Source organism: Mytilus galloprovincialis, chromosome 1 (genome assembly GCF_965363235.1).
Source record: "Mytilus galloprovincialis chromosome 1, xbMytGall1.hap1.1, whole genome shotgun sequence".
NCBI lineage: Eukaryota > Metazoa > Mollusca > Bivalvia > Mytilida > Mytilidae > Mytilus > Mytilus galloprovincialis.
This window is the reverse complement of record NC_134838.1, coordinates 124759079-124783971: the sequence shown is the minus strand read 5'-3', so window position 1 is coordinate 124783971 and position 24893 is coordinate 124759079. Positions and strand designations below refer to the sequence as shown.

General features: G+C 33.1%; 1 protein-coding gene across 15 annotated transcripts in view; it reads right to left on the bottom strand.

The window, feature by feature from the left end:
- The window catches only part of LOC143057396 (3',5'-cyclic-AMP phosphodiesterase 4C-like), a 307472-nt gene that overhangs the window by 19506 nt on the left and 263073 nt on the right, over positions 1-24893 (bottom strand). For 13 of the 15 annotated variants that reach the window (XM_076230709.1, XM_076230750.1, XM_076230757.1 and 10 more), the window contains 4 exons: positions 23808-23887; positions 14956-15068; positions 7622-7715; positions 147-194 (listed from right to left, as the gene is read on the bottom strand). In XM_076230709.1, the coding sequence (XP_076086824.1) occupies positions 147-194; positions 7622-7715; positions 14956-15068; positions 23808-23887 (335 nt within the window). The remainder of the gene's footprint in view (positions 1-146; positions 195-7621; positions 7716-14955; positions 15069-23807; positions 23888-24893) is intronic. The other 2 variants (XM_076230727.1, XM_076230797.1) reach the window with 1 other exon arrangement.

Sequence of the window (24893 nt, the reverse complement as noted above, 5' to 3'; positions counted from 1 at the left end):
TAAATTAGTCTGAAAATGGAGACTTTACATGTTCCATGCGGTATCATTAGAATTAAGGATGGCACTAACAGTTTATACTCACAAATGTCACAATAATCATTGTTAACACAAAAAAATAAAAAAATAAATCACACTTAAAACAATACCTTTGACTTCTCTTCTCAGTTCAAAAGGTAATAAATTTGGCTTTTTATCTAAAAAAATGATCAATATAAACTAAAATTTGACATCTGATTTTCATAACCCATCTGCTCTATCAAATATTGACAAGGTAAGACACATAGTGACAAGACAGGAATTTTAACTGTACATTGTGTGTATTATCATTTGTTTTTTTGGGGCCTTATTTTCTTACAAATGATAATATTGAGAAAAATTTGCATTCAAAATTTAAAAGGGGAAAAAATTAACATTTTTAAAAATAAAAGCCATGTTGTTTTCATAGTTATTGAAAGAAAACTAGAGGCTCTAAAGAGCCTGTGTCGCTCACCTTGGTCTATGTGAAATTAAACAATGGACACAGATGGATTCATGACAAAATTAAGTTTTGGTGATGGTGATGTGTTTGTAGATCTTACTTTACTAAACATTCTTGCTGGTTACAATTATCTCTATCTATAACAGTACTTTCTGTGGAAAATGTTATTGAAAATCTTCAAATTTTAAGAAAATTGTTAAAAATTGACTATGAAGGGCATTAACTCCTTAGGGGGTCAATTGACTATTTTGGTCATTCTGACTTATTTTTAGTTCTTAATTTGCTGTACATTATTACTGTTTACAGTTTATCTCTATCTATAATAATATTCAAGATAATAAAAAAAAACAGCAAAATTTCCTCAAAATTACCATTTCAGGGGCAGCAACCTAACAACCAATTATCCGATTCATCTGAAAATTCCAGGGCAGATAGATCGTGACCTGATCAACAATTTTACTTCCTGTCAGATTTGCTCTAAATGCTTCGGTTTTTGAGTTATAAGCCCAAAACTGCATTTTACCCCTATGTTCTATTTTTAGCCATGCAGCCATCTTGGTTGGTTGGCCGGGTCACCGGACACATTTTTTAAACTAGATACCCCTATGATGATTATGGCCAAGTTTGGTTAAATTTGGCCCAGTAGTTTTAGAGGAGAAGATTTTTCTAAAAGATTACTAAGATTTACGAAAAATGGTTAAAAATTGACTATAAAGGGCAATAACTCCTAAAGTGGTCAACTGACCATTTTGGTCATGTTGACTTATTTGTAGATCTTACTTTGCTGAACATTATTGATGTTTACAGTTTATCTCTATCTATAATAATATTCAAGATAATAACCAAAAACAGCAAAATTTCCTTAAAATTACCATTTCAGAGGCAGCAACCCAACAACGAAATGTCCGATTCATCTGAAAATTTCAGGGCAGATAGATCTTGACCTGATGAACAATATTACCCCATGTCAGATTTGCTCTAAATGCTTTGGTTTTTGAGTTATAAGCCAAAAACTGCATTTTACCCCTATGTTCTATTTTTAGCCATGGCGGCCATCTTGGTTAGTTGGCCGGGTCACCGGACACATTTTTTAAACTAGATACCCCAATGATGATTGTGGCTAAGTTTGGTTAAATTTGGCCCAGCAGTTTCAGAGGAGAAGATTTTTGTAAAAGTTAACGCCGGACGACGGACGCAGGACGACGACGGACGCCGGACGCCGGACGCCAAGTGATGGGAAAAGCTCACTTGGCCCTTCGGGCCAGGTGAGCTAAAAAAAGGTGCCTTCCTATTTGACATGTAAATAAAAGTACATACAAAACAGGGCCTTAAATGCTGACTGGAAGAGGATAGGTGAGGTAGGTGAGGTGACAAAATAGAACAAAAAAAACTTTTGAAAAAATTATAAATTTTTCAGTTTTCATTGCATGTAGTGGATAATAGGCCACTAAGGTGTACTGACTGCAGTACATGTCATTTTCTTTTAAAAATCACATTTCTCATGACTTACAGAGCTGTCATTTATGAATATTAAAAAAATATAAATATTAATGAATGGCAATTCTGCGTGGGAGAAATGAATAAATGTCAATCTGATCGACAGATTTTTGAATACCAGAATTTTATGCACTTTATAGATGTGACATTACCATATCATGCAGGCAAAAACCTCCAAATAAAAATAAGAGCTAAGTGGTAGCTGAATATTGGAAAAGTATCTAAGATCCAAGTTACATAATAAACAAGAATGATGCAATGAAGAGTTTAAACATACAAAAAATAAATACCCCCCCCCCCCCCCCCCCAAAAAAAAAAAAAAAAGAGTAAATAACCAAACAAGAGTGCACACGCTGAAATGTCTCGCCTTCTATACTAATCATTGATATTATGTTGATAGTCCTAAGTATAAAGCTTAGTTTTATTACAACTGTCTCATAAACTTAACATTAACCAAGATAACTAAACAAAGACCAATGAACCTTGAAAATGAGGTCAAGGTCAGATGAACCATGCCAGGCAGACATGTACAGCTAACAATGCTTCTATACAACATATATAGTTGACCCATTACTTATAGTTTAAGAAAAATAGACCAAACACAAAAACTTAACACTGTGCAATGAACCGTGAAAATGAGGTCACCGTCAAATAAAACCAGCGCGACTGACATAAAGATCATAAAATATTTCCATACACCAAATATAGTTGACCTATGGCATACAGTATTAGATAAAAAGACCAAAACTCAAAAACTTAACTTTGACCACTGAACCATGAAAATGAGGTCAAGGTCACATGACATCTGCCCGATAGACATGTACACCTTACCATCATTCCATACAACAAATATAGTAGACCTATTGCATATAGTATGAGAAAACAGACAAAAACACAAAAATTTAACTATAACCACTGAACCATGAAAATGAGGTCAAGGTCAGATGACACCTGCCAGTTGGACATGTACACCTTACAGTCCTTCCATACACGGAATATACTAGCCCTATTGCTTATAGTATCTGAGATATGGACTTGACCACCAAAACTTAACCTTGATCACTGATCCATGAAATGAGGTCGAGGTCAAGTGAAAACTGTCTGACAGACATGAGGACCTTGCAAGGTACGCACATACCAAATATAGTTATCCTATTACTTATAATAAGAGAGAATTCAACATTACAAAAAATTTGAACTTTTTTTTCAAGTGGTCACTGAACCATGAAAATGAGGTCAAGGACATTGGACATGTGACTGACGGAAACTTCGTAACATGAAGCATCTATATACAAAGTATGAAGCATCCAGGTCTTCCACCTTCTGAAATATAAAGCTTTTAAGAAGTGAGCTAACACCGCCGCCGCCGCCGCCGTAGCCGCCTGATCACTATCCCTATGTCGAGCTTTCTGCAACAAAAGTTGCAGGCTCGACAAAAACAAAACAACAAGAATGTGTCCATAGTACACAAATGCTCCACTCACACTATCATTTTCTATGTTCAGTGGACCCTGAAATTGGGGTCAAAACTTAAATTTGGAATTAAAATTAGAAAGATCATATCATAGGGAACATGTGTACTAAGTTTCAAGTTGATGTAACTTTAACTTCATCAACAAGAGTGCACACGCTGAAATGTCTCGCCTTCTTTACTAATTATTGATATTATGTTGATAGTCCTAAGTATAAAGCTTTATTAAAAACTGTCACATAAACTTAGCATTAACCAAGATAACTAAACAAAGACTAATGAACCATGAAAATGAGGTCAAGGTCAGATGAACCATGCCAGGCAGACATGTACAGCTAACAATGCTTCCATACAACAAATATAGTTGATCTATTACTTATAGTTTAAAAAAAATAGACCAAAACACAAAAACTTAACACTGAGCAATGAACCGTGAAAATGAAGTCGAGGTCAAATAAAACCTGTGGGACTGACATATAGATCATAATATATTTCCATACACCAAATATAGTTGACCTATGGCATATAGTATTAGATAAAAAGACCAAAACTCAAAAACTTAACTTTGACCACTCAACCATGAAAATGAGGTCAAGGTCAGATGACATCTGCCCGCTAGACATGCACATCTTACAATCATTCCATACAACAAATATAGTAGATCTATTGCATAAAGTATGAGAAAAACAGACCAAAACACAAAAACTTAACTATAACCACTGAACCATGAAAATGAGGTCAAGGTCAGATGACACCTGCCAGTTGGACATGTACACCTTACAGTCCTTCCATACACCGAATATACTAGACCTATTACTTATAGTATCTGATATATGGATTTGACCACCAAAACTTAACCTTGTTCACTGATCCATGAAATGAGGTCGAGGTCAAGTGAAAACTGTCTGACGGGCATGAGGACCTTGCAAGGTACGCACATACCAAATATAATTATCCTATTACTTATAATAAGAGAGAATTCAACATTACAAAAAATCTGAACTTTTTTTTCAAGTGGTCACTGAACCATGAAAATGAGGTCAAGGACATTTGACATGTGACTGACAGAAACTTCGTAACATGAGGCATCTATATACAAAGTATGAAGCATCCAGGTCTTCCACCCTCTAAAATATAAAGCTTTTAAAAAGTTAGCTAACGCCGCCGCCGTAGCCACCGCCGGATCACTATCCCTATGTCGAGCTTTCTGCAACAAAAGTTGCAGGCTCGACAAAAACTACCTTGACCAAAAACTTTAACCTGAACTTCACACTATCATTTTCTATGTTCAGTGGACCATGAAATTGGGGTCAAAACTATAATTTGGCATTAAAATTAGAAAGATCATATCATGGGGAACAAGTGTACTAAGTTTCAAGTTGATTGGACTTCTTCAAAAACTACCTTGACCAAAAACTTTAACCTGAAGCGGATGGACGAACAGATGAACGGAGGCACAGACCAGAAAACATAATGCCCCTCTACTATCGTAGGTGGGGCATAAAAACAATGCTTGTTTGGCTGTATAAATATGGCTAACTAGTAGACCTCCAATGAAAAGCCAGATAGTATGCTAGGTTTCTGAACATGTCATTAATCATCTTCAGAGAGGATGGGATCGCTTAAAACTCTTGTAAATACTCTCCAAAGAGATTCCTAGGTTAGATGTGGTATGATTGCCAATGAGACATCTATCCACCAGAGTTTAAAATGATGTGGATGAAAACAATTATAGATCACTGAACAACCCTCATCAATGAGCAAAAAATGTCATTCTTTGTATTTTTAGTTGTCCACCTTCTATTAAATTTGCTGTACCATTGATGTTCAGTATAACTTCTATGATCCCAAATCCAGACAATAACTATACAAGAACTATACAAGAACTATACATGTTTACGAATAATAAATAGTCAATTTGACAGATTGATCCAGACAAAAAATCTTTACATGACTCAATTTATGAATGAGAACTTTGATTACACAGTAGCAACAACTTTTTTGAAGCTTTCAAACTAATGTCAACGGAAACGCTCATCAAAATTTAATTTATTGCTTGTTAATTAGCATCTGTAATTTAATATGCAAATTAGTTTTGCATTTCATTTGTATGAAGTTGAATTGAGAACAAGGAAATAGTGAAAGAGTCGGGGTGATAAACCTATTCATCTCTTGGTGATAGATACATCGAAAGGCTGTATTGATTTTCATGTTGGTTCTCTGTAATTCTAACCTAGGCGTTTAAGAAAGTACAGAAAAACAAGGTTAAAGTGAGATTTTCTGATCAAGTTAAGTCTGACATTTGATGAAACCGTAGAAATGCTAGAAATAGAGATGTCTTATGTGATGCCATTTAGTTAGATGAAATCCTACAAATTGTAAACCATACAAAAATCTACTCTTTTGTCTCATTTCCATTAAAATGTCAGACAACATCATTTTATAGGAAAAAAGGGGCAATGTGACATACTACTTTTCAGGACCACCTCAAGTGACATAACTGAACCTAACATTTCCAACTTTCAAGTGCTGGCATACTAACTATTTAAGCACTTGGAGAAGAAATTGCATTCAAAATCTTGAACATTTATCAATATTTATGTTTGAAACTATAAGTTGAAATTAGGTATAACGTTTACAAAATATCTTATTGCATCTGCTCCTGTTATTGGATAAATAGATTTGTGTAAATCACACTTATCTTTTAAGCATAAATCCTAAATTACGTCACAGATCTAAAACTTTAACTTTTAAATAAATTCAATAATATGTACAGTGTGTCACGTACATCTTCGATAGCTTACAACATCAAAACTATCAGAAGTATAAAAAATCATTTGATAGTCTGGCACAAATGTTATGTCTAATGATTTCATGGTTTTAAAGAAAATTTTTGTTATATTGGACTTTTATCAAGAATTCATCCCCCATCACTTTTGTGTGCAAAATATTATTCTTTGCTGACATATGCATCTGATAAAATAATAAAGGGGAAAAGAAATGATATTAGCAGATAGTTTCCAATAATTAATGGATGTTTTGCTTGGCCATCGTTGCAACTGACCCTACCACACTGCACACAACAAGCCATAGATATTGGTCAAGAAATGAGAAAACAGAAAACCTTCAAGTTATGTGAAAGAATAAGCAGAAAATAATTTAATTTACATTTTTCTTTTTAATAAACAGCATCAAAATAAAAAGTTTGGTTTGAAACAACACTTAATCTATGAATGTGACTAGTCAGTTGTACATCCACACCAAATCAGATATCCCTATAGTTTTTATTTTCTTTGCTGACATTTTACCTATTGTGAAAATATTTTAGTTTTATAATTCTTTAATGGGTTTCAGTCTGTCTTTTTCATGTTTGTACTCACTGAATTTAGGTATGCAATGTTACATATCAGTTCAGCTAAGTATGTGTTCAAGTCATACTATCCCTGATGTATTACAACTTTAATCTTCTGTTGTCCTTTTCACAAAGAGTACTCACCTAGCTATGACTTTAGATATATTTTCTCCTGTTTGCAAGTTGTATTCACCTAAATATCACTTTAGATATGTATTTCATATATATATATTCTCCTGTTTGTATGTTGACCATTTCACACAGTGTACTCACCTAAATATCACTTTAGATATGTACTTCATATATATATTTTCTCCCGTTTGCATGTTGACCATTTCAGACAGTGTACTCACCTAAATATCACTTTAGATATGTACTTCATATATATATTCTCCTGTTTGTATGTTGACCATTTCACACAGTGTACTCACCTAAATATCACTTTAGATATGTACTTCATATATATATTCTCCTGTTTGTATGTTGACCATTTCACACAGTGTACTCACCTAAATATCACTTTAGATATGTACTTCATATATTATATTCTCCTGTTTGCACGTTGACCATTTCACACAGTGTACTCACCTAAATATCACTTTAGATATGTACTTCATATATTATATTCTCCTGTTTGCACGTTGACCATTTCACACAGTGTTCTCACCTAAATATCACTTTAGATATGTACTTCATATATATATTCTCCTGTTTGCACGTTGACCATTTCACACAGTGTACTCACCTAAATATCACTTTAGATATGTACTTCATATATATATTCTCCTGTTTGCACGTTGACCATTTCACATAGTTTACTCACCTAGATATGTGTTACATATATATTCTGCTATTTGGTTTCCGGATTTACTTGATTCAGCAAAATGACTCAGTTCTCTGTTCAGCATTCGTTTAAACTGGAAACAAAGAAAGATATGACAAGTAGTGCAAGGCAAACATCAGTACACAAAACACAACATACAAAACTAAAGAGTGAGTAATATGAATCTCACCAAAAACAGTTGTGACCAGCACATGTTCAATGCATGAAAACAGCATGAAAGTTAAATATAAATGGTTCTCTTTTGTGTGTTAACAGTTTTTAACAATAGAAGACAAAAATATTAAAAGTGGTATACATGTGCAGTAAAGGGTCTATTTCTTACCAATACCATATTCAATAAGCAAGTTTATGATAATGCACTACTTTTATCCAAATATGCTAGTGTGCATGCTGATCTGGTCAGCAGCATGTACATTAGTACAAACAAAATTTATTCAATTTTTTCCCATCAATTTTTCTCATATGAAAAATGGAAAATAAATGGAGAATGTGTCCATTGGACACAGATAATGGACACAGATCGAGACACAGATGATGCCCCATTTGCATATCACATTATAAAGGGACATAACTCAAGAATGATAAAAGTGATGCAACCGATATTCGAAAATGATCTGTTTTGTGGTGATGAGCATTGTGTATTTAATAGTTTCGTAACATTTGGTTGAGGCAAACTAAAGTTAGGCAAAAGAAATTAATTTTGGAATGACATAAAATGTTTTTGTTTATGCCTTTTGTATGAATAAACTAGAGGCTCTAAAGAGCCTGTGTCGCTCACCTTGGTCTATGTGCATATTAAACAAAGGACACAAATGGATTCATGACAAAATTGTATTTTGGTGATGGTGATGTGTTTGAAGTTCTTACTTTACTGAACGATTTTGCTTCTTACAATTATATCTATCATAAACTTTGCCCATTAGTAACAGAGAACTATATTTGGTAAATATTTACATAAATTTACCAAATTAATGAAAATTGTTAAAAATTGACTATAAAGGGCAATAACTCCTTAAGGGGTCAATTGACCATTTAGGTCATGTTGACTTATTTGTAGATCTTACTTTGCTGAACATTATTGCTGTTTGCAGTTTATCTCTAACTATAATAATATTCAAGATAATAACCAATCAAAGAGCTGATAGCTCTGAAGTGGAAGAAGGTGAATAAAAGGTAACTTGAATTACCATAAAAGCAGCCCCACTTACCCAGGCTGCTTTGTTCCATTATCGTTAAAATGTAATTTTTTTTGTCAAACAAGAAAAGGTCATAAGTACATGGATTTCCCATCCGTACAATCATTTTCTATGCTCAGTTGACTATGAAAATTAGGTAAAATCTTTAATTTGGCAGTAATTAAGAAGATCATATCAAGAGGAACACATGTGTACTAAGTTTCAAGTTGATTGGATTTCATCTTCATCAAAAACTACCTCGACCATAAACTTTATAACCAGAAGCAGGACGGACGGACAGACTAGAAAACATATTGCCCATAAATGGAGCATAAAAATAGTAAGACTTGTTACATACCTGCCAACTTTTGAAAGTTCCCATATGGGTTTTTACTGCACAACAACAAAATTAAAGGTTACAATTTTTAGCGATGTATTTTGCAAGATCTGGATTGTCTAGAAAAAGTGTCATATTTGTATGAACTTACATGACTTACATGCTTTTTCCTTAAGTCTGTTTGCATAATTCTAGTTATATATTAAATCGGTAGAAAAATTATACATGAAGCTAGCAGAAGCTAGACTATTAGCCTAGTTGCACATATTGTATGTTGACTTCTAACTATTTATAAACAAATTTAATATATAAACTTCAATTTAATCCTTGAAAGGAGGTCTAAATTAATAAAATAATTTATAAATTTTAATTTTTTTATTTGTCAAAAATCATTTAAATTCATTTAATCAACATTCTTTTATGATTATTTGATTAAAATATTAATCATTTATAGTCTTTTTACCATTTACATTTTTAAAAGCAAAATAACTGAAAACAGGATAAAACAAAGGGAAGTAACAAAAAAGTATTTCAATATTCCCAATACACATCGTTTTGATAACACAACGGCAGTTAGCCGGAGGTAAACATCGTTGATTACCAGTATGTTTGACACCCAAGCTGTCAAGTGAAGCCATATAATTATACATCTTCTTTGATGTTCAGGTAAAATTTAACACAGGTGTCAATTACACCCGTACAGTAGTAAGAAATGATCAAATATGGCGTCTGAAAAATTTCATACACGGGAGTTTTTTCTCCTAAACGGGAGGTTCACATGTATGTTACGAAGGGCATCTAATTCACATGACAAAGGAAACCCATGAATAAAGATAACACTTTATATATCCTTTTTATTTATATAAAAATAAAATCTTCTTGTCTGCAGGATTGCAAATTCGTAACTTCAAGGGCGAACTTGTAAACAGGGCGAGTTGTACCGATACCAAATTCACGCATGCGTAATACAAATATCTACAGTTAAAACATCCTGTTACAAGTAAACAAATTACGTTCATGTGGATGAGATGAAATCTAATAATTTACATAAATAAAAGGGTCATATTTACGATAGTGATTGTTTTACAATCATAATTTACAAATTAAATGATTCAGATGCCCAATCATGTGTAAAAATCGGTGTCAGGAATCTAAGTTGTTTTGAAATTGTAATACACGAAATGAATGCGGCATACGGAGACTCAAAGCCAATGGTCGGCCCCTTAAGTCTTCAGAAGACTTGACGTCTTCTTCCAATAAAAACAGCAAAATTTCTTCAAAATTACCAATTCAGGGGCAGCAACCCAACAACCGATTGACCGATTCATCTGAAAATTTCAGGGCAGATAGTTCTTGACCTGATAAACATTTTTATCCCCTGTCAGATTTCCTCAAAATGCTTTGGTTTTTGAGTTATAAGCCAAAAACTGCATTTTACCCCTATGTTCTATTTTTAGCGGTGGCGGCCATCTTGGTTGGTTGACCAGGTCACGCCACACATTTTTAAAACTAGATACCCCAAAGATGATTGTGGCCAAGTTTGGATTAATTTGGCCAAGTAGTTTCAGAGGAGAAGATTTTTGTAAAAGATTACTTTAATTCACGAAAAATGGTTAAAAATTGACTATAAAGGGCAATAACTCCTAAACGGGTCAACTGACCATTTTGGTCATGTTGACTTATTTGTAGATCTTACTTTGCTGAACATTATTGCTGTTTACAGTTTATCTCTAACTATAATAATATTCAAGATAATAACCAAAAACAGCAAAATTTCTTCAAAATTACCAATTCAGGGGCAGCAACCCAACAACCGATTGACCGATTCATCTGAAAATTTCAGGGCAGATAGATCTTGACCTGATAAACATTTTTACCCCCATGTCAGATTTCCTCAAAATGCTTTGGTTTTTGAGTTATAAGCCAAAAACTGCATTTTACCCCTATGTTCTATTTTTAGCGGTGGTGGCCATCTTGGTTGGTTGACCAGGTCACGCCACACATTTTTGAAACTAGATACCCCAAAGATGATTGTGGCCAAGTTTGGATTAATTTGGCCAAGTAGTTTCAGAGGAGAAGATTTTTGTAAAAGATAACTTTAATTTACGAAAAATGGTTAAAAATTGACTATAAAGGGCAATAACTCCTAAACGGGTCAACTGACCATTTTGGTCATGTTGACTTATTTGTAGATCTTACTTTGCTGAACATTATTGCTGTTTACAGTTTATCTCTATCTATAATAATATTCAAGATAATAACCAAAAACAGCAAAATTTCCTCAAAATTACCAATTCAGGGGCAGCAACCCAACAACCGATTGACCGATTTATCTGAAAATTTTAGGGCAGATAGATCTTGACCTGATAAACATTTTTATCCCCTGTCAGATTTCCTCAAAATGCTTTGGTTTTTGAGTTATAAGCCAAAAACTGCATTTTACCCCTTTGTTCTATTTTTAGCCGTGGCGGCCATCTTGGTTGGTTGACCAGGTCACGCCACACATTTTTTAAACTAGATACCCCAAAGATGATTGTGGCCAAGTTTGGATTAATTTGGCCAAGTAGTTTCAGAGGAGAAGATTTTTGTAAAAGATTACTTTAACGAAAAATGGTTAAAAATTGACTATAAAGGGCAATAACTCCTAAACGGGTCAACTGACCATTTTGGTCATGTTGACTTATTTGTAGATCTTACTTTGCTGAACATTATTGCTGTTTACAGTTTATCTCTAACTATAATAATATTCAAGATAATAACCAAAAACAGCAAAATTTCTTCAAAATTACCAATTCAGGGGCAGCAACCCAACAACCGATTGACCGATTCATCTGAAAATTTCAGGGCAGATAGATCTTGACCTGATAAACATTTTCACCCCCTGTCAGATTTGCTCTAAATGCTTTGGTTTTTGAGTTATAAGCCAAAAACTGCATTTTACCCCTATGTTCTATTTTTAGCCGTGGCGGCCATCTTGGTTGGTTGACCGGGTCACGCCACACATTTTTTAAACTAGATACCCCAATGATGATTGTGGCCAAGTTTGGTTTGATTTGGCCCAGTAGTTTCAGAGAAGAAGATTTTTGTAAAAGTTAACGACGACGGACGACGACGACGACGGACGACGGACGCCAAGTGATGAGAAAAGCTCACTTGGCCCTTCGGGCCAGGTGAGCTAAAAAGATGTTGGGTATAAATTACAAAGACAGTTACTAAATGGCAATAGAAAACACAAATGGAGGTCAACCCACGCATCAAGAAAGAAAATTGTTCATAAAATACATCAAACTTGAAATTGCCCTAAAGTCTTTAAAACATTAGTTACATAATCCTACTACTATATGATTACAAATCTAAATCAATTATCAAATTGTACTAATACTGAGTCAATACTATAGGTTTCCCCAGGTACAAGATGCAGTTTTGTGGTTTCCTCAGGTAAAAGTTATCTCAGAGACTATGGAGTCTTATGTGGTTTGCTTCCTGTCATGGGAAAAACCTATACCACATGGTAACAAAACAATGACTTGACGGACAGATATTTATTTGTAGGTCAAATCATACATGTGGTAACCTATTTTCTTCAGGGGGTCTGATCATCAAAAATCTTACCACACAAATTTATCATAAGATAAAATGAAATGATCATGATTAACAGGAACTTTCACTCGCAAGATTTTTTGTGAAATGAGTTGGTTTGTCAATCAATTTTATAATGTTCAACATCAGCTTTCCTTACTAACATTAAATCACAATACAAACATAAGAATGTACACAAGAAATGTCAGATAAGCCTTACAGTGGTGGATCCAGGGGTTGGAACCCACCTTTTTTGGGAGATCAATGCATTTAAATGGGGACATATAGTTGGAACCCCCTCTTAATCAAAGAGCAGAATGCTCTGAGAGATACGATTGCCATTGTTTTTATTGACACATTTATACATGTAGCTAGATAATATCATTTTCAAAACTAATTCAACTGCACATGTAAAATGTAATTTACGTTATATGAATAGTTACAAAATAGCCAATCCCGGGTAAAAGTGTATGAACAATGTACTTAGGGACGACATCAAAAGTTCAATGAAGGATAAAAAACTTAATTCACATAGTTTTTTCACTGACCCCCACACCCCCTCTTAACTTAATTTGGGAAAAATTGATTGACCAATAGGGATATATGTAAAATCGATTTTAGATTAACAAAACTTGCAGCAATGTTGACCCCCACCCCCAAACTATTTGATTTAAGTTCTTTATCCTACATCGATCTTTTGATGTCGTCCCTTAGGCCTATTGTGTTTTATTTTTGTACTATAAATTCCAAGTTTACTTTCCACAGCAGTCATTGAGACTCAGAGTGAGAGAAGGTATTTCACTTCGTATCTTATTTATCACATATTTTCCTACGTTCATTCTAGGAGGAACCCCATTCCTAACTCTTTAAATGTTTAATTTCCTTTGGGTCAGTTGTCATGACTCCTTTCTGTACATATTCCTCGGTTTAAATTGCGATCGTTTTTAATATAATACGATGTTTATTGACAGAACGGCCGAGTTCACTTGAAACTCTCAAGTTAACTTTACTTACTCGGGTTTCAACTAAACGATTTTACTTGAACCACTCAGGTTAACCCCTCGTACCCTGGTTCCAACCCTCACCGAGCCAGGGTTAAACTTGAGAAACTCTTGAATGACGTCAAACCAATGAGAATATTTTATTTTTTATGCTTGGTCAGGGCCTTACCCTAGAGTTACTTAGAGTTGTTCTGAATATCAACTCTAGAGCATTCACGTGATAATCTATTAACTCTGAAGTCGATTGAAGAGTTTCCCGTGAACTCGGCCAACGAGTTAATTTTTCTCATAGTGTATTTACATTCAGAATTGACGGAAGTTACTTCCGGAAGGGAGACAACTCAAAACGATAATATGGAAGACTCCATTTCGCCTGAAGGGGTGTTGTAGCCACACCTTAACGATGTGGAATACATTTATTTTAATTTAAATGATGCATATGATTTAAAATCATGAAACAACAATAACCCTCAATAGCAGACATACAAAGAAAGGATCGCATGAGTTTTAAATTATTCAATTGAGTGGGGAATCCAGAGCAACCATTCAATCTATATGTAGCTAATACCCCTTGAAGTCTAGAAACTATATGCATGCGCATAATTACCCAAACAAACCCTGGAGCAAGAACGTATATTAAATTCTAATTAAACGACCTAGATGGTTCTTTATGGAAGTACAATATCAAATATCAGTTTCATAACGGTCACACATAAGAAAAACTCCACTTCAGTTCTTATATGACAGAAATAGATTTATCGGAATTCAGAGAACTCTCGCATTTTTATCAAAACTGGGGACTTCCCTCTGACGTGTTTCTAAATTTATAAAAACACTAAATATAAATACTGCTTAATTCTGATTTCCGTGTTGTTAAAAACACGCATATAAGTAAAGAGAAATATCAAACATGAAGATTATGAAAAGAACATTATAGGAAAGTTGTTTAAGTTCAATCCCTTTGTTTGTTTTATCCTTTTAAAGCAAGACAATCATAAGAATCTGAGATTCCTTAATGTTTAGAATAAAACGGTTGACGTGCGGGCATTGTCCTGAGCCACTGGTATAAGTCTACAGATTGCTTGAAAGCAATCGTATCCCAAAAATGGCTGGATCGACCCCTGTTGAGATCTCAGGTTACTTTCACATGGAATAGTGTTTAGGGTTCCTGACTAAGTCTTCTATGTGTAAGATTTAACTGCAGCTTTATCTAGCACCTACCTTGCTTGATGCCATGTCACTGACAGATCTGTGAGTCTGTATGGTTTCTAGTTGATCCAAACACCAGTCTAGTTCCTCTAAGGTATCCAGGGCCATTTGTGAGAATTTTTCATCTGAAAAGGAAGAGCAGGATATTACCAAAGGAACTATTAATAACAAAGAAACATATACCTAATGCCACTCTTTACAATTGAATGACTTCTGCTGTCAATTCCAATTGCTGTTGTAATCATTAGCAAGAACATTGTATAATAGTAGTCGGTGTTTCAAGAATATTTCAAATGGTTCTTTTAAGCATTTAAAATAGAATAGTATTAAAATAGGAAAATATTACTATGTTTGAAGAACTAACAATCAAACATTTGATGGTAACAAATATCAGTTTTTCTGATTAAACTCAGAATTGTCAGTAAAACTGCTTTTTCCAATGGTCAAATCTCCAAAAGATGGTAGCAACTAAAATATAAAACACCATAATGTTATTCCTTGATTTCTATCTGAACCTTTAGCTTGTACAGGGCATGATGGTGAACGTATTGGCTGAATATCTAATTTTTGTTTTTACTATTGTGTTTGACAAAGTTTAATATGATAAATCATTACAAAATGATATCCCCGAGGAACCAGTAATGACGCACCTAACGTTGTGTTTGTCTCTGCATTTAATCTACCATTTAAAAGAAAAAGAAACACGGAATAGAATGAAAGATTGATCACTTGTTAATGTATTTCAATCATTAAACAGTTGATTTTTGAAACAGTAAATAATAATAATAATAATAATAATAATAAATTCTTTATTTAAAGAGGGTAAACACAGTTAGTTACAATCACTAATCTTCCCTGAGGCCCTCATATACATGTATGCAATACAAGTAAAAACAAAATGGTAATAATAAAAGAAAAAAGCAATCATACAACATATAAACACAATTGTATAGACATAATAGTTCAGTGTACATGTACCATGATTAAAAGATATAAAACAGTTAAATATCGCATGTAGTAAATAGACCTAGTATATACAAATCATTAAAATCATACATTCTAAGAGTAATACAATGTAGTTGCAATCATTTCAGACTGAATATTGGGACTGTCTCAAGTATTGTTTTATAATTTGTTTAAAAGAATAAGTGTTTTGCACTTTACGCATTTCATAAGGTAGTCCGTTCCATAAAACTGATCCAGAATAAGCAAAAGATTTTTTAAACAGTTCAGTTTTTGGCTTTGGAACTATCAAATTACCTTGAGTAACACCCCTTAAAGCATAAGGATTATTTACAGATATAAGTTGAAACTTTTGAATTAGGTACTGTGGTGCTTCTTTCCGCATACATTTAAATAGCAATAAATATTTATGGTATTTGATTCTGTTTTCTACTGTCATCCAACCAAGTTTTTTAAATAAGGGGGCTGATGGGGATAATGGGTCTGCATCAAGAATTAATCTTGCTGCTCTTTTTTGAAGTTTTAATATTCTTACTATCCCTTCATTTTTACATTCTCCCCAAATAATACAGCAGTAATCGATGAGAGGCAGAATATACCCATTATAATATGCTTTCCTGGCATTAATATCTAAAAATTTCTTTAATTTAGAAAGAAGGTATATTCTTGATGAAATGCTAGCACAAATTTGATCAATTTGGTTTTTCCAGCTAAGTGTGCTGTCAATTTTAACACCTAATAATTTCTCACATGATGAATTTTGTAGTGTTTCTGAATTTATTACTAAATTTGGTTGAAAAGATTGGGTTGATAACTTCTGACTTGTTCCAGTAACCAAACATTTAGTTTTTTTGGTATTGATGAACATATTATTCATTTTGCACCATTCTTCAACTTTGCATAAATCTTCTTGAACATCATCATGTAAATTTTCTATACTTTTCCCTGATTTATGAAGAGTAGTATCATCAGCATACAAGTCTGTTTTACAATTTTTAATGCACAGGGGAAGGTCATTTATAAATAAGACAAATAATAGAGGACCTAGTATAGATCCTTGGGGGACACCAAATTTCACATCTTTTTTATCAGAATTAACATTGCAAATGTTTACTTGCTGTGTTCTATTACTTAGGTATGACCTGAAAAAACCTACTGCAGACTCACTGAATCCATAAATAGCAAGCTTTAAGCAAAGAATGTCATGATCTACAAGATCAAATGCCTTTTTAAAGTCTAACAGTATTGCTAAGTTAAGATTACCATCATTCATTTCTTTCAGCCATTTGTCAATGATATCAATAAGTGCAGTTTGACAAGAATGATGTGGCCTAAAACCTGATTGTGTAGGATGTAAAAGTTTAAATTTAGACAAGTACTTATACATGTTATTTGAGACATGCCTTTCTAATACTTTTGATAAAGATGGAAGTACAGAAATTGGCCTGTAATTTGTTGCTAAAACCTTATCACCATCTTTGTAAACTGGTGTTACCTTAGCATTTTTCAGTAATGAGGGGTAGATACCATTATCTATCATTCTGTTGAATATATATGTGAGAGGAGAGGCAATACATGGAGCACTTATTTTAAGGATTTGCGGTCCAATATTATCAGTTCCTGATGATTTATTTACATCAAGTTTAATCAACTCATCAAATAGCTCATTTATCTTTATTGGTGGTATGGTAAATTTCTCATGTTTTTGTTGTTTTAATTGATTTTTAATAAATTTGCTTAAATTATTGAAATCTGCCTTGTCAATAGATGTAATGTCCCTTTGCTCTCTTAGTTCTTCAGCACAGGAAGTAAAAAAGGTATTAAAAGTATCTGCTATAGATTTTTTATTCTTTGTTGTTGTATTGTTCTCATCTGTAGCTAACTCATGTGGGGATTTTTTAAACTTTGGATTCAAGCTATGAAGGCATTTCCATAAAGATTTTGAGTCCTTGGAGTCTTTTACCATGTTTTTATAATAGTTCTTTTTTGAATTCTCTATTATTTGTTTAGTTTTATTTCTCCAAAATCTATATTCACTCCACAATCCAAGTGCATTGTATTTATCCCTCATGTTCCTAGCATATATAATTTCACTATTATACCAATCAGGTTGCCTTTCCTTTTTAACTCTCTTTTCAACAACAGGAGCATGTTTATCTAAAACTTTGTTCAACATATCATAAAATAATTGGAGACAAACAGAAGGGTTGTCTTCAAATTCAATTTTATAAAAAGGTGTACTTTGTAGGTCTAAAAGAAATTCATTTTGATCAAATTTTTTGAAATTCCTGTATGTGATTGTACTGTGTGAATTCTTTTTGTCTTTATTAACTTCTTTCCTTGTTAAACAAATAGGATAATGGTCAAAAAGCATGGATAAAAGCAATAAAAATCATGTTTGCTAACATTACAAACGGACTGTCAACTTATGATGGGTACCAGTAATGACGCACTATAAACAAACCAGTAAAAACCACTTGCAGTGTACCTGACGTTCGAAAAATTGCTTCAATCCGGATAATTTAAAGTTAACACTATTCAACAAATTTAATTTTAATAACAAATTTTGACATTTACAGTCACTTTTATGATCATGTTGATAGCAACACAATTTTTTTTATTAATTTAATTGTAACCTATATTTTATTTCAAATTTTATATAAAATTGTTCAAAATTTATCAAAGTGACATATATATTCCATATACTTGAAAATAAGAAGTAATTGCATTCATAAAACAACATTGACATTAAAACATTTATCAATGTATACTTCGTACAATGAATGAAAAAAATCGATAAACAATAGAAAATTATATAAGCGACGATCATTTGTTCTACAGTGATTCCCGCTTAAATGTAAAACCATGTCACATGACAGTCATATGATTTGAAAAACACAAACTGGGGCAGCATGTGCATACATACTTTTGCCGGCCAAAGTGGATTTAGGACTGATAATCATTCTGGGAAGGGTAGACTGTTTTTGACCTTAATAAAATGGCAGAAATTGCATTATCTTTACTAATTCAAGCAATAATAACATTTCTGGACAGAGTTTGAGGCATCTATGTTGTAGTCATATGACCTTCACCATCATGTTATGAATAGTAATTATCGATGACGTCACATCTTTTGTTTAGAAATATAAAACCCAAAACTAAATTGGTGCGTCATTTCTGGTCCGCGTCAAAACAGGTACCAAGACGATACCACCATGCATAAAATGAATACAATTTGTTCTTTTTTAAGAACAGAAATCCTATGGTGGTTTGGACGATCAGCCAGAATCTGACAAAACTATTGTTATTATGCAATTTTCTTCCGTGAGGGGAATTAAAAGTACATGTTTCTTGGTTCATGCACCAAACAAATTGCTGTTATATTATGAAACTCAGCTTAACTAATACCAATATGCATATGCACTACTATTCGCCAACATTTTGACAAATTATATGCATTTTGACAAATAATGATCCCATAACATGATGTTGGAAAAAGTAGAACATAGTTATTGTTATGTTAAGCACTCTATCATCTGCAGCCTGAAGGCAATAGTTTACTACTGGTTAGCTCTGTCGTACAAATCTAACCAGTCATAATGGTTGGTCATCATATTATATAACATAAGACTACTGTGGGCATAACGTAGGCATTGTACATGTAGGAAGTATATTATTCAGACTAACAAATTAACGATATAAATAATTCTTAATGAAGGATAACAAGGACAGATAATAAATATATAAGGAAGTCTTGGTAAGAATACATTCACCCCAAAAGATGAAAAAACATTTTCTTCAGACTACCTGTGTAATCTTATTGCTTTGTAAACATCCCTTTAAGGGTCAATTTTAAAGGAGAAAAAAACTGAAGGCCACCAATGCAGCAATGAAATCTTGCACCTGGCAGTGGGCTTCATCTGGCCCCTAAACAATAATGGATATTAGTTCAGCAAAATGGACACCACACTAAACTCCCAAACATAAAATTGAACCAAAATTAAACAAGAGTGCACACACAGAAATGTCTCGCCTTCTTTACTAATCATTGATATTATGTTGATACTCCTAAATATAAAGCTTTATTACGACTGTCACATAAACTTAACATGAACCATGAAAATGAGGTCAAGGTCAGTTGAACCATATGCCAGGCAGACATGTGCAGCTAACAATGCGTCCATACAACAAATATAGTTGACCTATTGCTTATAGTTTAAGAAAAAAGACCAAAACACAAAAACTTAACACTGAGCAATGAATCGATAAAACCAGGTCAAGGTCAAATAAAACCTGCACGACTGACATAAAGATCATAAAATATTTCCATACACCAAATATAGTTGACCTATGACATATAGTATTAGATAAAAAGACCAAAACTCAAAAACTTAACTTTGACCATCTGCCCGCTAGACATGTACACCTTACAATCATTCCATACAACAAATATAGTAAACCTATTGCATAAAGTATGAGAAAAACAGACCAAAACACAAAAACTTAACTATAACCACTGAACCATGAAAATGAGGTCAAGGTCAGATGACATCTGCCCGCTAGACATGTACACCTTACAATCATTCCATACAACAAATATAGTAAACCTATTGCATAAAGTATGAGAAAAACAGACCAAAACACAAAAACTTAACTATAACCACTGAACCATGAAAATGAGGTCAAGGTCAGATGATACCTGCCAGTTGGACATGTACACTTTACAGTCCTTCCATACACCGAATATACTAGACCTATTGCTTATAGTATCTGAGATATGGACTTGACCACCAAAACTTAACCTTGTTCACTGATCCATGAAATGAGGTCGAGGTCAAGTGAAAACCGTCTGACTGGCATGAGGACCTTGCAAGGTACTCGCATACTAAATATAGTTATCCTATTACTTACAGTAAGAGAGATTTTAACATTACAAAAAATCTGAACTTTTTTTTCAAGTGGTCACTGAACCATGAAAATGAGGTCAAGGACAATGGACATGTGACTGACGGAAACTTCGTAACATGAGGAATTTATATACAAAATATGAAGCATCCATGTCTTCTACCTTCTAAAATATATAGCTTTTAAGAAGTGAGCTAACACCGCCGCCGCCGCCGGATCACTATCCCTATGTCGAGCTTTCTGCAACAAAAGTTGCAGGCTCGACAAAAAACGACACAAGACTAATATGGGATATGGCTCCCAACATGGACAGGCTCCTAAATGTGACATGGTTAAACTATTTTGTGAAATCTCATCCCTTCCCTATATCTCTAGTCAATGTGGGATAAAAAAAAAAACCACAGCAATACCAACAGTAAAGCTCAGCTTAAAATAATTCGGAGTCCAGAGTTTGTAATGTATTTTAAGTGATTTGTAACTTATATCATCCAAAAAGTCTGAGCATACAAACTTAACTGGACAAAACAAGTCTGAGCATACAAACTTGACAAAATAAGTCTGAGCATACAAACTTTACTGGACAAGATAAGTCTGAGCATACAAACTTAACTGGACAAAATGATTTACTAACCATTACTAGAACCATTTCAGCTAAAGTAACAATATTTGCAGAAGATAACTTAGTTTTTTGTTGGAACACAAACATTCATGTCAAGTGTAAATAAAATATGTTTCATTCGTTTCAGAGGGGTAGATTAACAACTATTCAGGGCAAGTAATAGCAAAAGGGATCAAATGGGACTTTAAAGGAATATAAAGACAATTAACAAAAACAAAACATGTATCTTTCTTTACAAAGTCTTCACAAAGTGCCCAATCATTAAACATGACATGGCCCAGAAAAAGACATTTCAAAATGATGACAAGTAATATGGTAATTGACCTCAAATTTATCAAGTTTCCCATTTATTTAACTATGTGCAATGTATCAACTTCAAACTGACCTATGTTCAGTGGTATTTAGCTGTGTGTTAATATATTGTATAACATGTTAACCATCAAATATACCAAAGTTTCTGAGCTGGACAAAAACGAAACGTAAATATATATTTCATGGAGGTGGTAAGAAGATGTTTACTTCCCAAACAAAGCTGGTCTGTTATCAATGGGGTCAATATTTTACTATAACATAGCTATAATAAACAAAGTTGTAGTAAACACAATATAAAAGATATTTTACAATTGAAACATATTAATTTATCATAGTAAGAATTACGTAGGATTGTCCAATGGACTTCTGACATGTCAACATCAAACACGCTAACATGTACTAATCCCGTCTATATTTCCTGTCGATCTCATTAAATCTGTTTATGTCAATGTAATTAGAAAAGTACAAAGTTACAGAACCAAAAGTAATAAATCAACATTCATGTGTTCGTTAGCTATGAATAATCTTATACGTGCTTGGGTTAGTGTAGTAATTTATTCTACTTGACAAACTCAAACTTATTAGGATACCATTCTTGTCACAGAAACTTATAACCATTCCAATCCTGTCACAGACACTTCTTACTATACACTTTTATTCAGTTATTACGTTCTAACAATCGTAATTCCCACACGTTTTCCAAAAGTACACTTTCTATGTTTCATTGGGTTAAGAAATTGGTATAAAAACAATCATCTATTATTGATCACATATTGATTAATAACAACAGTTTTTTACATTTTAATTCTTGCTTTAATTGTTCTCTTTGTACTCTTAATACACAATGGAATAATCTATCACAGCTAAAGCATATTTGTTTACTTAGTAGCAACTTTAAATTAGGTCTTCTTCTGAAAAATTGTTCAGGTCTATCTATGCTCAGACAAAGGGAATTAACTCTAGAAGGTCTGTAGCCTGTCAGATGTATGCCTATGTTTGGTGATTGTGTGTGGTCATTTTATACAGAAACAAAAATCTTCATCTTAGCATCATTCTGGATATTATGCTATATTGTTACTTTTAAGTGAATTGAATGGAATAGGATATTTAAGAAATACAAAGAGAGAAAATAGTTAGTTTTACAATAATTCATAATTTCTCCTTAGAAATAATAATTAAATTCTGTTCAGACCACAACATCAATGGCTTTAGAATACTGTAGTGACATTATTAGGCTTATTACAATAGTTTGATTTTTTAATCAAAGTTATTTTCACAATTGACAATAATACTTCTTTTTCAGTATTTCAGAATGATCTTATTTCTAAAGATATCATATTGATGTATGGAATCGACTTCTAGCTCTTACTAGGATAAATAATCAATAAAAGAAAAGGATTTAAAAACAAGTTTTACACGATCAACCAATCAAATAATATATTGAGAAAATAGAAAAATGACAATTCCAGCAGTTACTTTCAATTTTCCAACCCTTTACTAGACATGCTAGAGGCTAAAATGGTTAAATTCTGCAGAAAACACTCTTGGTAAAATGTATGGTGGTAACAATGCATTAAGAGAAGTCAGCTAAGACATCAAATTCAAATGCATTTTGGAGTAATATTGATAGTTGTGTGTAATATGAAGAAAACAAGATATATTTTCTGGTTTATAGTGTGGACCTAATATAGTACAAAAGTCAACTTTAAAAATAGCAGTTAAGTAAGAATTTGTTGGAATAATCATTTTGACAAGGGTATAAAAACAAGAGAGCAGCAACATTCCCATATTTTGCTAAATCAAACAATTAAAGGCATCAGGTAAACAGACTTTGATTGATAAAGTATAAAGGCATCAGGTCCTTTACTTGACAGAATTCCAACATCTTTTCTCAAACTAGCAAAATCCATGACTCAAGCATGTCAAAATTGCAGAGGACCAACCAGACTTTATTTACAAATTCATTTGTTAACTTTTCATGAGAGATTATAAATGTCCATATTCTCAAAGATGATTATATTTGTCATTTTTCTTGTGTTAGTTAAAAAAAATAGATAATTCTTACCTGGTATTTTGTTGTTTTCTTGACCCGTTGAACCTCGACCATGGATGTGAGATCCTGAAGGGTTAGTAGCACCTCTTGATCTGGAGAAACATGATATAAAAGTTAAACTACCAAAGATTAAATAGTTTACAAACATACAATCAAATTTACATATTTCTATCATATGTCTGATTGCAATAACTTTGAAGGTTAAGGGTATAGCATTCTTAATAATTCAACTGAGTTATATTTTAGTAGTTGGTGACGACTACCAGTACCTTATTTGGTCTCTTGTGGATAGTTGTCTCATTGACAATCATATCACATCTTCTTATTTTATATTAATGGAAGGGGAAAAAAGTCTCAAAGTCTGCTAAATTGTGTATCCGAAGGAACATAGCCCTTTTAAATGGTGTATCAGAAGGGACATCACCCTGTTAAATTATGTATTGGAATGGACGATGTTATACAGTGAAATCAGTTTAATTTAATCCTTACAAAACCAGAAAAACCTTTCTAAACTTGCTTCAAAGTCCATTTATACAAACATTCAACTATTTTAACCTGTATAAAGGGAACAAATTCTTCAATATTAAAGAATTCTGTTGATACAGGTTTCATTGTAATTGTAAAAGTGGTGTTTTCTTAACCTGGTGGTATTAATCAAAATAAATCAAATAATTCTGATACAAAATAAATATTTCCAGTTAGACATATAATAACATTATTGATTCAGTTGGACCACTGTCAATCGTGTGCATCAATAAATGAAGGCCTTGATCTTTCTGAACGCTGATTTAGGGGAGATAATCCTGTAATTAATTTAATCAGAAAATTTCTGCAGTACAGGTAGAAATAACCAAAGACCAAACTTAATGTGCTTTCTAACTATTGAAAAACCATTGATTTTTGTACCCAACAGGGAAAAATCAAGTAAAGACTGCTGAGCTTTATAGAAAAGATAGATTGTGTCTCTACAACTAACACGAAAACAGTATTACAGATTTAAATGTGGATCAATGAAGTGTAATCATATACACAGCTGGAAAAATGTCAAAACACCAAATAACATCACATCTTTGCTAGCACTGCCTTATATACTCTTTA